The following is a 14,063-nucleotide window of genomic DNA, read 5'->3' as shown; positions in this document are numbered from 1 at the left end:
TTGTGAAATGGGCTCATAAGGAGTCTCATTTAAGAAACGGCCTTGATCAGGCTGTTCTGTAGGCATGTCTCTGAGACGTTTTTCTTGAATGATAATTGACATAGGAGGGTATAACCCACAGTATCATCACTGTGCAGGGCTCCTGGGATATGTGCGCATGCGCACTCACACAGTCAGCGCAGAGGTGAGAGAGCAAGCCAGTTAAGCAGCATTTCTCTGTGGTTTTTGGTTCAGGTTCCTGGTATGACTAGCCTCAATGCTGGGTTGTGAACAGGTAGTGTAAGGCAAATGAACCCTTTCCTCCCCAGGCTGCTCTTGGTGTTTCTCACAGCACTGTATTAGTTACTTTCCTGTTGCTGTGAGGAAACACCAAGACCAAGGCAACTTACTCAAGAGTTTACTTTAGCTTATAGTTCTGGAGGAAATACAAGTCTGTACTGGCAAGGAAACAGGCATGGCAGCCAGAGCAGGAAGCCGAGTGCTCACATCCTCAACCACAAGCAGGAAGCAGAGAGAGTGATTTGGAAGTGACTGAGGCTTTTAATCTCAAAGTCCGTCTCCAGTGACACACTTTCTCCATCAAGGCCACACCTCCTAAACCTCCTCAGACAGTGCCACCCGCTGAGGACCAAGTCAAACACATGAGCTGATGCTGGGGATGATCTGTTCAAACCGTTACAACCGTTACAATACGGTATAATGATTTGATACATGTCCATGTTTTAACATCAGATCAAATAGTTAATAGTTCCATGTCCTTAAACATCTAGTTTTTAGCTACCCGGATTGTAATGGTTCATACCTGTGGGATACAGTGTGACATTCCAATGCACGTGTGTGGCATGTCCTGCCAAATCAGGGTGATTAGCATTCTTGCCTCCTCCTTGTCCTGATGTTTGGAGCTGTCATTCCCCTCTCTTCTAACTACTCACAACTGGGTGACAGGTTTCTGTGAACGGTGCCATCCCCATTGTGTGTGGTACATGCATGTCTCCTTCTGTATCATCAATCATTCTGCCAGGTTCCTTCTACCTCCTCATCTACCTGTGCCTCAGTGCTCACCAATTCTGGGTCTAGTGTATAGAACGCAAATAGGACATGTTCCTGAAATTTCTGGGCACACCCTTGGGGACAACTGGACATTTTGGCTTGAATCCTGGCTCCTCCATCCTCAGTAGTCCAAGGTTACAGTGACTGCCTGACAGGACTGGCTTGAGAAACAAATGGGAAACTGACCTGAAAGAGAAGTGACTCATCGCTGGGAATGGTAGTGCATTGTCTGTAATCCCAGCACTTAGGGAGACAGAGGCAGGTGGATCTCTGTGAGTTTGAGGCCAGCCTGGTCTACAGAGTGTAGGACAGCCAGGGCTGCACAGAGAAATTGTCTTGAAAAACAACAAAACAAAAGGGTTGGGGTGGGGCTGGAGAGATGGCTTAGCAGTTAAGAGCACTATCTGTTATTCCAAAGGTCCTGCTGAGTTCAACTCCCAGAAACCATATGGTGGCTCACAACCATCTATACTGGGATATGATGCCCTCTTCTGGCCTGCATGTGTACATGCAGATAGAGCACTCATACACATAAAATTAAAAAATAAATATAAAGTGACTCAGGAGATGTGGGCCTCCTCCACAGAGGGCCCCTCTGGGTGTTCCTACCATGAGAGGGCAGGAGATTTGACCCACATGGATCTATTGGGGTGATAAGAAATCCAGAGACCCCATCTTTCCCAAAGAGACAGAGGTAATGTGTCATGGAAGAACATGGGCTTGGGGCAGGTTGTGGTCACTGAGACCTGTGTTGAATTCATTCTGTCAAAGCCATGTAGTGTGTCCTCAGGCCACGCAGTTACCTGCCCACTCACCTCTAGAGAGGTTTGACTATTTGTGAGAAGTGCATGGAGGGCTGGTGCTGTAGCTCTTCCTCCCAGGGTGGCTGCAAAGAGCAGGGAGCATGCTTATACACTAAGAAGCTGTCCAACAGGCCTGTGATTTTAGTGCTGGCCCCCAAACAGAGGCCAGCAGAGCCAGATGACTCTACTACCTGCCTCTTCACCCATCAGCTCTGCCACCTGAGGCTAGCTGTGTCATCTGTATGGGTCCTTGAAACGTCCCCTCTGCTTTCTTACTGATCAGCCCGTGTTCCAGGACAGTAGGCTGGAAGATGAAGCCGTCATCAAAAGCTTGCTGAGGAGTGAGCCACTAACGGGGCACCCAGCCATCTGGGGGGAGCACTCACCACAGGAACATCTGTGGGGAGCACAGCCACCAGTAGTGGTGCACAGGTCACAGAAACATTTACAGGGTCACAGCCAGTTGTGGGAAACATCATCACAGGAGCACCTGCGGGAATACAGCCACATATGGAGAAGACAGGCCCCAGAAAAATCTGTGGGGGGCATAGGTTTATATGTGGGTTGCTCATCACAGGACCACCAGTGGGAGCACAGTCACCTGTGGGGAACATGGGTCCTGGGAACATGTGTGGAGATCATAGTTGCCTATAAGGAGCAGGGCATCACATGAGTTCTCATGGGAGCATACCTAGCCTATGGAAAGCATAGGTCCCAGGGACATTTGTTTGTGTGTGTGTGGGGGGAGCACAGACATTTATGGGGAGCACTCATCACACCAGTGGGAAGACAACGACCTGTGGAGAGTATAGGTCATAGGAATACCTGTTGGGAGCACAAGTACCTGTAAGGAACATGGCCGCCATTTTGGGGTCTCTAGGGGGAGGGCATGTTGATTGACATCTGTCTTCTGTAGAGCCCTAGGGGAGTGTGGTGCAGCACTGGGGAGAAGGGGGTAGAGGGAGGACTAAAGCATGATCCTCAGGGAGGCACCACAGCACTTCTTGCATAGGCCTTTCCTGTTGTGCCTGGCCTTTCCCAGAGCAGGGGAAATCAATGCTTCCATGAATCCTCAGCCACTGTCTGGGGGCTGCCAGTGATTCTGAAGGCAAACAAACAAAAAACAAAACAAACAAAACAAAAAACCTGAGGACTCCTAAGCATTTATGACTTAGCAGAACTGTTCCCTAGCTTCTGGCTTCTGGAGGAGCCTTCTGGATTTCACTGTGGCTCCTCGTCCACTTCTAGAACCTGCCAAGAACTCCCAGGTCCCAGTCAGCACTTATGGCTGCTATGTGAGGGTGCAGGGGTCAGAGGGCCTCTGTGTGGCTGGTGGCCCACAGCAGCAGTGGTGTGGACGTCCAGACCTGCTCTGGGGATAGAGGGAGGTGGGGAAGAGCACTGTAACCTCAGGACTCCGGCCCTTTTGATGGGTGAACATGGCCATCACTCTCATCAACATGGGCCCTTGGGTTCTCTCTGGGGCAGACTTGAGTGGGGAGGGCCCGGCCATGCTGGCTACCTCTGGGCAGACCATCACTCTTCCTCTGGTGCTGTCTCCTTCAGTGTGTAGCTTGATTCATGACTATGGTGTTCTTATGCCCCCTTCTTTATCGCTGGTGGGACTAAGTGACCTAGTGGGACTCAGAGGGACCGTGACTGATTTCACCTAGTCCCTTTGCTGAGGCTGCCAGAGCAGGCAGCCCTGTCTCTGAATGAAGCTCTCTTGACCCTGAGCTTCCTGCATAACAGATCATCTCTGCCCAACCCTCCTCGTCCCCACTCTCACCCTTGGTAAATATTTATATATTTACCACATTTGTGTGTGCATACATGCATGCGTATGTATGTCTCTGTGTCTATGTGTGTGCACAAGCATGTGTGCGTGTATACTCACATGATGTATGGAGGCCAGAGAATAAGCCCTGCCCTATTGCTCTCTACCTTATTTCCTTGAGACAGGAATAAGGGGCCAGCAAACCCCAGTGAGCCTCCTGTCTCTCCCCCCATCAACCACGGGGCCGAGGCTACACGAATGCATGGCCCCACCTGGCTCTTTTCATGAGTTCTGAGGATTTGAACTTCCAGCCACAGGCTTGAGCAGTAAACATTCTTCTGTGCTCTCACGCTCTCTCTCCCTCTCCCTCTTTCTCTCCTCCCCTCCTCCCGCCCTCTTTCCCCTCCGCCCCCTTCCTGAGACAGGCTCTCTCACTGGCCTGGAATCCGGGTGGCTTGGCTGACTGGCCAGCTCTAAAATTACAAGTACATATGGCCTACTCGGCTGCCTTTTTTTTTTTTTTTTTTAAAGCTTGGGATTTGGGGAATGAACTCAGGTCTTTGCGCTTGTGACGAGATGCAGTTCCTAAGTAGGACAGTGAGTGTCTGAGTTTCTTTTCCTATTTCTGTGACAAAATATCCATACAAAGGCCGGGTGGTGGTGGCACACGCCTTTAATCCCAGCACTTGGGAGGCAGGGGCAGGCTGATCTCTATGAGTTCCAGGCCAGCCTGGTTTACAGAGTGAGTTCCAGGACAGCTAGAGCTGTTACACAGAGAAACCCTGTCTAGAAAAACAAACAAACAAACAACCTCTGTACAAATGCAGCTTACAGGAGAAAGGGCTTACTGTTCAGCTACAGTGCATTATAACTGAAGTCGAAGCAACAGGAGCTTCATACAGCTGGTCTCATTGCATGGGTAGTCAGCAAGCAGAGGGCAGTGAGTGTATGCAGACCAGTGCTCAGCTGTGTCTCTCTCCTGTCGGCCCAGGGAATGAGGCCGCCCAGAGTGGGCTGGGTCCGCCTACATCAGTTAACTCAAGACAACCCCACAGGTGTGGGTACAGGCAGGCCAAACTTCTTTAAGCAATCCCTTGTTGATTCCTTCTCTTTCTTCAGATGATTCTAGATTGTCAAATTGATAGTTAAAACTAACCATCACGGCCTCCATCTTTATTATATTCATCAGAATGCTCAGAGAGAAGAGATGGAGCCATGGCCGCCTACATCTTAGCTGAGCGCATGGTTACTGCTTGCCGCTTCATGGCTCCTGGCTTTAACCCAGGTCTGCTGTTCAGTGAGAATGTCTGCCCTCAATATACAAATAAGGGAAGATGTGGTAGTCCAGTGACCTACCTGAGCAAGGACAGGCTTCTAGGAGCTGGTTTCAGAAACGGTGACAAATATTTGCCAAGGGCAGGCACCCACGGTGGGCAACAGGCTATTGAGGTTTCCAGGAAGTCACAGAACAGCTGGGGAGTCATGTGGGCCCCAGCCCCAGCTCCCATACTGAGCAAATGTGTGACAGATTAAATATTTATCTATTGTCCTGTCCACCTCAATAAAACATCACGCTCTTTCATGCTCTTGCCTTAATGACATTTGTGTGCCTTGGAATGCCGCCTTGGGCCATCGGATCATATCTAAAGATGTGAAAACATAAAAATCGATAAAAAGAAATGAAAAGTCTGTTTCACTGATAAAGCATCATTTATCTTACTCAGGGGTATGTCTCAGATTCCCCTAAGTGCCCTTTCAGAGGGCAGCATCAAAGCCAGGACCTGCTTGCCTGCAGGCTTCTCAGAAGTATGGGGTGAGGCAAGAATCTACGAGGGGGGAGGTGGATAGAGGGTTTCTGGGACCAGCACTACTGGACTCGCTTCCACCCAGAGATTCACAGAGATATTTCCAGCATTTCAAAGCTCCCAGAGGTTGGGCTGGGGGATACATGAAGTCCTGGGTTCCTTACTTAGCATTGTATAATGCCAGCTGTGGGGGTGCACAGCTTATAATCTCCGTGCTGGGGAGGGAGAGGAGGATTGGAAGTTCGAAGTCATCCTCAGCTATACCAGACCAGCCTGGACTACCATGTCTAAAATAAATCCTCTCAGAGAAAAAAACAGATCTTCACAAAACCCTGAGAAGGAAGGCTTAGGGATCCCTTTTTGGCTGATGTTATTAAGGTGTCAGCAACATGAAAATTATGATTGCCAATTAGGATGAATTCAGAAAAATCAAATTATTTTTCAAACTACATTTACTTATTGTCTGTGCATGGGCACGTGTGTCACAGCATGTGTGTGGACGTCGGAGGCTAACCTGGGGGAGTCAGTTCCCTGCTTCCACTCCGATGGTCCTGCAAGTCAAACTTGAATCATCAGGTTTAAGTCATCAGGCTTGATGGCTGGTCCCCAAGCCATCTCGCCACCCTGAAAAGAAAACTGTGTAACCCACACCTAGGAGCTTACTAAGTCAACTGTTCATACCTGTAGGTTCTGCAACCCTGCATTCAGCCAATAGCAGCTTGAAAATGTGCAGAAGAGGGGTTGGGGGATGGCTCAATAGGAGAAGGCACTTGGTGCCAAGTTTGACAACATGAGTTTGGTCCCCAGGACCCACCTGGTAGGAGGAGAACTGACTTTCACAAGTTGTCTTCTGACTCCCACATGGATGCTGTGTCAGGCTCTTATGTCCCTTCTGTATAATTAAGCATTAAATTCATGTACATTTTAAATGTGCAGAAAAACTGTGCTTCTGTATTGAGCACAGGAAGATGTTTTTATTGCCATTGTTCCCCATGTAATACATCATGACTCCTCCTCACATGGCCTGTGGAACAGTAGGTCCTGAAAGCAGCAAGACGGTAACACACAGGAGCACTGCATAGGATCCTACGTAGATAGCACGCCATTTCTATCACATTTGAGCATCTGAAGATTCTGATGTTTGTGGGCTAGCGTGCACCCCACTCAGGATGAACAACAGCATTCCTTGAGACACATGAGCAGGAAGCAGGTGACCTCTGAGGTGGCAGAGTTGGGGCCCTGGTCCTTCCATAGTCAGTGAGTGTGTCAATCAGCCATGCAGTGTTGTACCCCAGTGTGGCTCTCCCGGTCCCGGTGTCTGCATGACTGTCCTGTGTTTTCCAGTACAGCCGAGTGAACCTGGTGGGCGAGACTCTATGCAATCACCGCTTGGATCAGAGAAGGCTGGAGGATGGGGCACCCAGCCTAGATTCCTGTGGGGGCTGTCCTAAAGGCAGTGAGTTCAAACAGCTTGCTACTCAGGCAGCATAAAACCCTCCGACCTATGGACTCTATCTAGTTCCATTTTCCAGTGGAAAAATAAATGAGCACTAATTTGGGGTGGGGGTGCAGGGAGTGGATGATGTATACATGTGCTGGATGATTCATATGGGAACCACAATGTATATATGTTGGAGAGCCTAGTTATTGGAAAATTACAGCCCTGGCAGTCTGTTGATGTAAATAAGCTTCAATATCCTCTGTAGGGTTAACCAAGCAGCCCACAACAAAATGAGCTGATAATGACAACACTGATTCATAATTAAAAAGTCCCTATGGCAGTGGCTGGAAACTGCAAACAACTGAAAGCCACGCTGATGAGTGGCCACTAAAGAAACCTCCTCCCTGACTTGGGGATATATCAGGTCTACCTGCACACAGGAGAGGTGTCTTTTCTTGTAGCCTGGCAGGCAGCGGGGCTTCTTCACAAGATGGCAGGGGATGCAGTAACCTTTAAAAAGCCTTTCTTAGTCAATTGCCAATTAGTTGACCTAATTGCTTGCAAAAAAAAAAAAAAAAAAAAAAATGAAACCTTAATCAAATTATACACAATTGGGTTGTGTGTGTGTGTGTGTGTGTGTGTGTGTGTGTGTGGTTTGGGGGGGAGGGGCTCTGCAGTAGAAGATGTTTAACATGTATAAAACCTGCCCAGATCACCAGCCACAAGAAAAAAAAAATTACACACAACTTACCATTATGTTCTGTAGGAAGATTTAGAAAAATTCCATTCCAGGCGTGTGAGATGCCTCTGATGATGTCTCCAGCTCCTATTGCGAGGACACTGCCTTTGTCCTCTGCGCTGTGGTTTCCATCCCTACTCAAGCACACCAGAGCCATGTGCTTGGGTGAGCAAAGCACTCAGAGTCTCTCTCTCTCTCTCTTTTGGTTTTTCGAGACAGGGTTTCTCTGTGTAACCTTGGCTGTCCTGGATTCACTTTGTAGACCAGGCTGGCCTTGAACTCACAGCGATCTGCCTGCCTCTGCCTCCCAAGTGCTGGGATTAAAGGCGTGCGCCACCACTGCCCGGCCAGGGTATCATTTTTAAAAAATGTGTAAGTTCTCTATGTGAAAGAGTTTGGAAGATTTAGCACTGTTCATTTAATGTCTCATGGAAGACAATCTCTAAGATTTAACACAATGGAAAACAACACAGGAATAAATCTATATATTAGGCTATCTATGTTGGAAAAAATACAGCAAGGATTTTATGTGTACATTGAGGCTTTATTAGACAGAGTATTTCTGGAATCATGTGGAAGAAATGGATCAAGAGAGTCATCTCCATGGAGTGTGGAGACTGATGGGAAAGAGGTGAGATGGGTACTTAGGGTTTTTTTTTTTGTTTTTTCGAGACAGGATTTCTCTCTGTAGCTTTGACTGTCCTGGACTCACTTTTGTAGACAAGGCTGGCCTTGAACTCAAAGTAATCCACCTGCCTCTGCCTCCCAAGTGTTAGGATTAAGGGTGTGCGCCACCACCACTTGGAAGTACTTAGGGTTTTAATCAGATGTCATTCCTTCCTGTTGAGTTCTGTGTTACTTATGCATCAACTATTGAAAAATAATGATTAACCAAGGGAGGAGATTCCCCCAACTGTGGTGGCACCACTCCCTAGGCTGGGGTTCCAGACTCAGTGAAAAACCAGTTGTCTGAGCACCGGCATTCACCTCTTTCTGCTTCTTGCCTGCGCCTATGCCTCCCCTCTCCCTGCCTCCCCCCCGCCCCTGCAGTCCCTGTACCCTTAAACTGTGAGCCAGAATGATTGTCTCAGTTTCTAGATGAAAGCTGTTTGATTACCTATAATGACAATGTCTTTTTTTCCCCCAAAACCACGCTCGTGTCTTAAGTATGCGATCCTAGAATCTAAAGGAAACACCCATCTCCATGAGACGACAGTTTTAACGCCAGACATAAGGCCCAGCATGCTGGACTGAGGCAAAGCCCTTAGTCTTGACGCCCGGGGGTTTATTGGAAAGTTTCTGGGTTCTGATGTGGTTTCTTACTGTCGATAATATAAAGCCCCAAAGGAGGGACCCCTTAAGGAGGGTACTGTGCACAAATGGCTTGAGTATTGGGGAACCATGAGGCGCAATTCCGACAGCAAAGCGCGTTCACAGTCATTCTGCTTCAGTGACCAAGAAGTTACTCATCTCAGCTTACTAGCAGGAATTTAAAGGCGCACGAGACCAACATTAATCCTAATGAAAAATATGATATTTCATTAATTATGCAAAAAAAAAAAAAAAGGAATTTTGGGCTCATACACAGATCGGCGTAAGACGGTACACTGTCTTCACATCTTTGATGTCCACTGCGCTGAGTACCGATTCCTAGAACTAAGCAGCCGGGAGATGCACAGCGGATCTGCACATTCTGGGTTCTGAGCTGCCCTGGATGGTCCATACAAAAAGACACAAGAGCGCGCAGGGAGTGCTGTGGGCAACCAGGACGCCTGAGTCTAGGAATCCTCGAGCCAGGGAAGGCTTCACTAGCGGTCTCAGTGTACATGTGGGGCATGTCCCTCATGGGCTCATTTTGAATACTTGGCTATCAGCTGGTGGCATTGTTTTGAAAATTCGCGAAACCTTTAGGGGGCGGAGAGGACAGCAGTAGCACAGGCCATTCTTCCAAGGCCTTCTCAGTAGAAAAGCACGAGGGCTAAGTACTCTGCCTGCAGTTCCGTCTCTGAAGGTATCCCCTAAATTTGAAGCACATTAGATTCCAGGCCCCTCCACCCCAATTCTTGCTCCCTTAGGTCTGACCCCTCTCTCTACCCATCAGCCTCTTTGCTTTCTCTCCAGGGCCTCAAGTGCAGAGTGGTGCGGCAGAACTCTATCCTTCAAAGTCAGGTTTCCATGAGGAGATGCATGACCGGAAGCCCCCAAGTCACCCGAGGGAGGAGACTAGACGCTGAGCTTTGGCTTAAATAACTGACATTTTCCTCGCCTGGAATTAGCCAGTAATTGCATGTGGGCAGACTTAGCCAGAATGGTCTAAATGACCAATTAGAAGGCAAAAAGGAGGTGTTTTTTTTTTAAGTTCAAGGGTCCCTGTTGATGAGCCCCACTTCTCAGGCGATGCTCCAATGGGTCTGCGCCCAGCTCTCTGCGCGAGTGTACCCTACATTTGCCTAACGATAATGAATTGCGTACTTACTCTGCAAGAAAATATAGGGCACATCCATTACATGCAATCAAGCAAAAAGGCTACGAAATGGGCACTCTATTAACTCCAAACAGAACCCTTCCCAAATGTCATCCTGCAACCGGAGCATGGGCTTATTACCAATATGAAGGAATTAAGGGTAATTTTCATCTGTACAAGGGATTTGAGGGACGAGGCTCCTGCCACACACCACACACAGTATTAATTGAGTTAAATTCAATTTGGCAATTTTAGTGTGAATCACCCAGCCCTGACCTGGCCTGCCCTAGGGTGAGATCAGAGCGTCTTGTCTGCTAGAGGAGACAGGTGTGTGCAGGTAAGGTGGGTCTGCGCGGGCACACATACTCTTTAGATACACACAGAATGGAATGCAGTTGACCAGTTAATCAGTAAGTTACCCAGAGAGGAAAAATACATGCTAATGAGGAGCAAACCTGTGTATCTCTGAGCCTCAGTTTCCTCATCTATAAAAGGGGAGAATTAATATCTCCTTTAATGGGGGCAGGAGACTAATGAACTTGAGCACAGTAGAGACCCCCTTTAGTATGGGGACTAGCTCTGATCTTTGTTTCTGTGTTCTGGGGGACTGTCTCTAGGCTGTGTCAATTCCCACAGCACACGTAGGAACATCTGAGGACTGAATTTGGACAGGGAGAATTTCCCAGGTCACTTGCTGGCTCAGTCCCCAGGGCCTATAGATGTTGCTAGCCCACTGGGTTAGTGGTCACTTCCTTACTGATTTCAATGTCCACTATCTCTGGGTAGTTGCTGGGCTTGTGGGAGAGCGTAGAGGAAGAGGCAAGAGCAAGCAGGGCAAGGCGGTTGGGAAGCTGGTCCAGACGGCCTGCATGAGAGTGGCCGGGGCAGCAGCAGCAGGCAGCCCAGGCCCTTACTCCACATTTCGGTACTTGGTGAAGAGATTGTATAGCACTCGCAGCGTGGACTTCAAATCGCAGTTGACAATGTCTGCAGAGAGACAAAGCTCATCAGTGGGAAATAAGGCAGTCACCCCCAGAGTGTGACTTTGCCATGGACACAGCAGCTCCAGGTGAGAGGGGTGCTGGCTTTGGCTCCGTCTCAGCTCATCTGTCCCTAAGGCTCTTCTCCCTCCACCACAGTGCTAGCTGTGTTTCTGAAGAAGGGGACACTTGGGTTGAGTGTGGTGACCCGTGCCTTTAGTCCCAGCACTTGGGAGCTTGAGTCGAAGAAAGAGAGGAGGAGGAAAAGAAGAAAGAAGATGGAAGAAGAAAAGAACCACACTTAGGCTATTCTGAGAGTAACATGGAGGTCCTTCAGCAAGGGAGGGCACAGGCGGGCACAGAGCAGAGGAGGGGCGGGGCTAGGCACTAACTTCCTTCTTCCTTCCACACACTCATCCATCCATTTCCCAGTCATGCCCTTTTCTGGATGCTCGTCTACTCTTGGTGGACTCCTCCACTTTCAAACTAGAGCAAACAAAGGAAGAACAAGGAATTCTGCCATCTAGGAATGCACAGGCAGGCTGCAGACTAAGGAACAACAAACCCCTCCAAACACGGTGACTGTGAAAGGCTGGGCAGCCGCTGGCGCTAGAGAGGGAAGTCAGGGCAGCAGGTTCTCTTAGAGAGGGAAGTTGGGTGGGGAGAGGATCATATAAAGTGTAAGTGTGAGGGTCACATGAGGCACGTGACCTAAGACAATAGATGACGTGGGCTCCAAGATGGGACAAAGCAGCTGGGGAGAAGGTGGGACTATGCCTATGCACTGGTCCACAGGACCAAAGTTCCACCAAGACGGGCAGGGTGGGAAAGTCAGGGTAGGGGACCCCTTGGCCTTAAGACTGTTGTGGCTGTGACTGCAGTTCCAACAGCCGCATGCACTGAAGTCCAGATTCAGACTCCAAGCACTAAACGGCTGCAAGATGAGGGTCCTGAGCTGCCTTAGAGCCCTTTTATTGTGCCTGATTCTGGTAGCCTAGTTACAAGACTAACCGTACTCTACCCCAGCTGTGTCCAGATGCACACCAAAATTCTGTTCTGATAGAGGATGGGCTGCTGGGACATCTTGAGAGGCATGGAGCCCCAGGCTTCCCCCTTGACCCCATTCTAGCCTCCATTTGAGACTCTGGCTGGTGGCAGGGTCCTGCCATGGTACCCTGCTTGTGCTGCCCCAAGTCCTACCAGAATCACCTTCTTCCTGGTACACTTTTATGCAATCTGGGCTGATTTCTGTTCTCTATATTCATGCGGGGCTATGAAGAGCCGGGGAAAGTGCTCACAACACAGTGAAGCAGAAGGCTGTGGGTTGCACACTGGGGGCGGCTCTGCAAGGGCAGGTATAGTAGACTCTGGGAGTTTGTCTTTTCTCTTCCTCCTCCTCTTAACTTTGGGTGTTTGTATATGTAGCTGCATACTTGTGTGTGTTCCACATGTGTGCAGGTACCCATGGATGCCAGAAGAGGGTACTAGGTCCCTGGGATCTGAGTTATAGATGCTTGTGCTGCCTGGTGTGGGTGCTGGGAACCTAACCCAGGACCTCTAGAAAAGCATCAAGTGCTTGAAACTGTCCAGGCCCTGCCTATGCCTGTTAGAGCCAGGTGAGTTCTGAAGTTGACAGGGAAAGCCAGTGTTCAACATGGGAGACATATGCATTTTAACTGGCCATTTTAACATAATGCCCACTAAGGTTTGATGCCCATCTCCACTGCCCCAAGAGTTCCACATTGAACACTCTGAACCCATTTTCTTTTCTTTTTTTTTTTTTTTTTGTTTTTTTGAGACAGGGTTTCTCTGTGTAGCCTTGGCTGTCCTGGACTCACTTTGTAGACCAGGCTGGCCTCGAACTCACAGCAATCCATCTGCCCCACCACCGCCCGGCTTGAACCCAGTTTCTTATTAATAAAACTGGGCAACAGCTTTATGAAGAATGCCTAGAACACATTAAGCACACATTTAATAACACCTTCTGGTTCTCCCACCTTTGCTCACTGGCAGAGCTACTGCATACAGCTGTGCCACGCACACAATGTGCAATGGTAGGGGTCGCCATTCACACAGAAGAAGCCCTGCTTCCTTAGGTGTTCTGAGTTGATTCTTCATCCCTGTCACCAGGTACTATTAGGTACATGTGCAAACGGAGGAACGAAGGGATGACTGCTTAGTATATGTTCTCACTGAAAAAGCCGACTGCTGTCCATCCAGGCTGGCCCAGGCAGATTAGCAGAGTACCCAGAGACTGAGCTATCTCAGGAGGGGGAAGGCTGTGGGTGCCTGGGAATATACAGACTCTTAGTGCTACATAAACAGAGTCCACCAAAGCCCCAGCCAAATGAACTGAGATAAGTGACCTGTGTGGGCTGGTCCAGGACCACTCTCTGGAAACACATAGTCAGGGATGGGGCTAAGGAGAACCAGGTCAAAGCCATACAACTCTAGGAGAAAACAGCCCTGGGACTAGGGGAAGCGTTCCTCGGCTCCTCTTCCTTCCCCTGGGAGCCACGGACTCCACCTATTCGAGAACCATCCATATTGAGGATATCAAGGGCACATCATCACCACCACCACCATCATTATCCTCATCCATGTGTGTGTAGGACTGGAAATCAGAAGACAACCTTAGGGACTTGGTTCTCTCCTTCTACCACACGGGGCCGAGGAAAACTTAGTTGTCAAGCTTGGCAGCAAACACCTTTGTCTGCTGAGCCATCTTGCCAATCCTATTCTTAAAAAAAAAAATTAATTTGTTTTTTTTTTCAAGACAGGTTTCTTTATGCAGCCTTGGCTGTCCTGGAACTAGCTCTGTAGACTGGGCTGGCCTCAAACTCACAGAGATCTAGTTGCTTCTGCCTCTTGAGTACTGGGATTAAAAGTGTGTGCCACCACCACACAGCTTTTTTTTCTTTCCTTAATAAAAAGTGTTAAACAGTTGTGGGCTTCGATGAGGTATCTCTGCTTGTGAATATTTTACATAATGGTTAAATCAATA

At 48.7% G+C, this 14,063-nt stretch overlaps 1 protein-coding gene across 1 annotated transcript in view; it reads right to left on the bottom strand.

The window, feature by feature from the left end:
* Positions 1-10,654: 10,654 nt before the first annotated feature.
* Positions 10,655-14,063, bottom strand: part of Parva (parvin alpha) — a 143,586-nt gene continuing 140,177 nt past the window's right edge. Inside the window, exon 13 of the mRNA XM_051149238.1 lies at positions 10,655-11,066. Coding sequence (XP_051005195.1) covers positions 10,990-11,066 — 77 coding nt within the window. The 3' untranslated portion in view covers positions 10,655-10,989. The remainder of the gene's footprint in view (positions 11,067-14,063) is intronic.

The sequence above is a fragment of the Acomys russatus genome, chromosome 7 (assembly GCF_903995435.1).
Source record: "Acomys russatus chromosome 7, mAcoRus1.1, whole genome shotgun sequence".
In the NCBI taxonomy this organism is placed as follows: Eukaryota; Metazoa; Chordata; class Mammalia; order Rodentia; family Muridae; genus Acomys; species Acomys russatus.
This window is presented reverse-complemented; position numbering and strand designations above follow the sequence as displayed.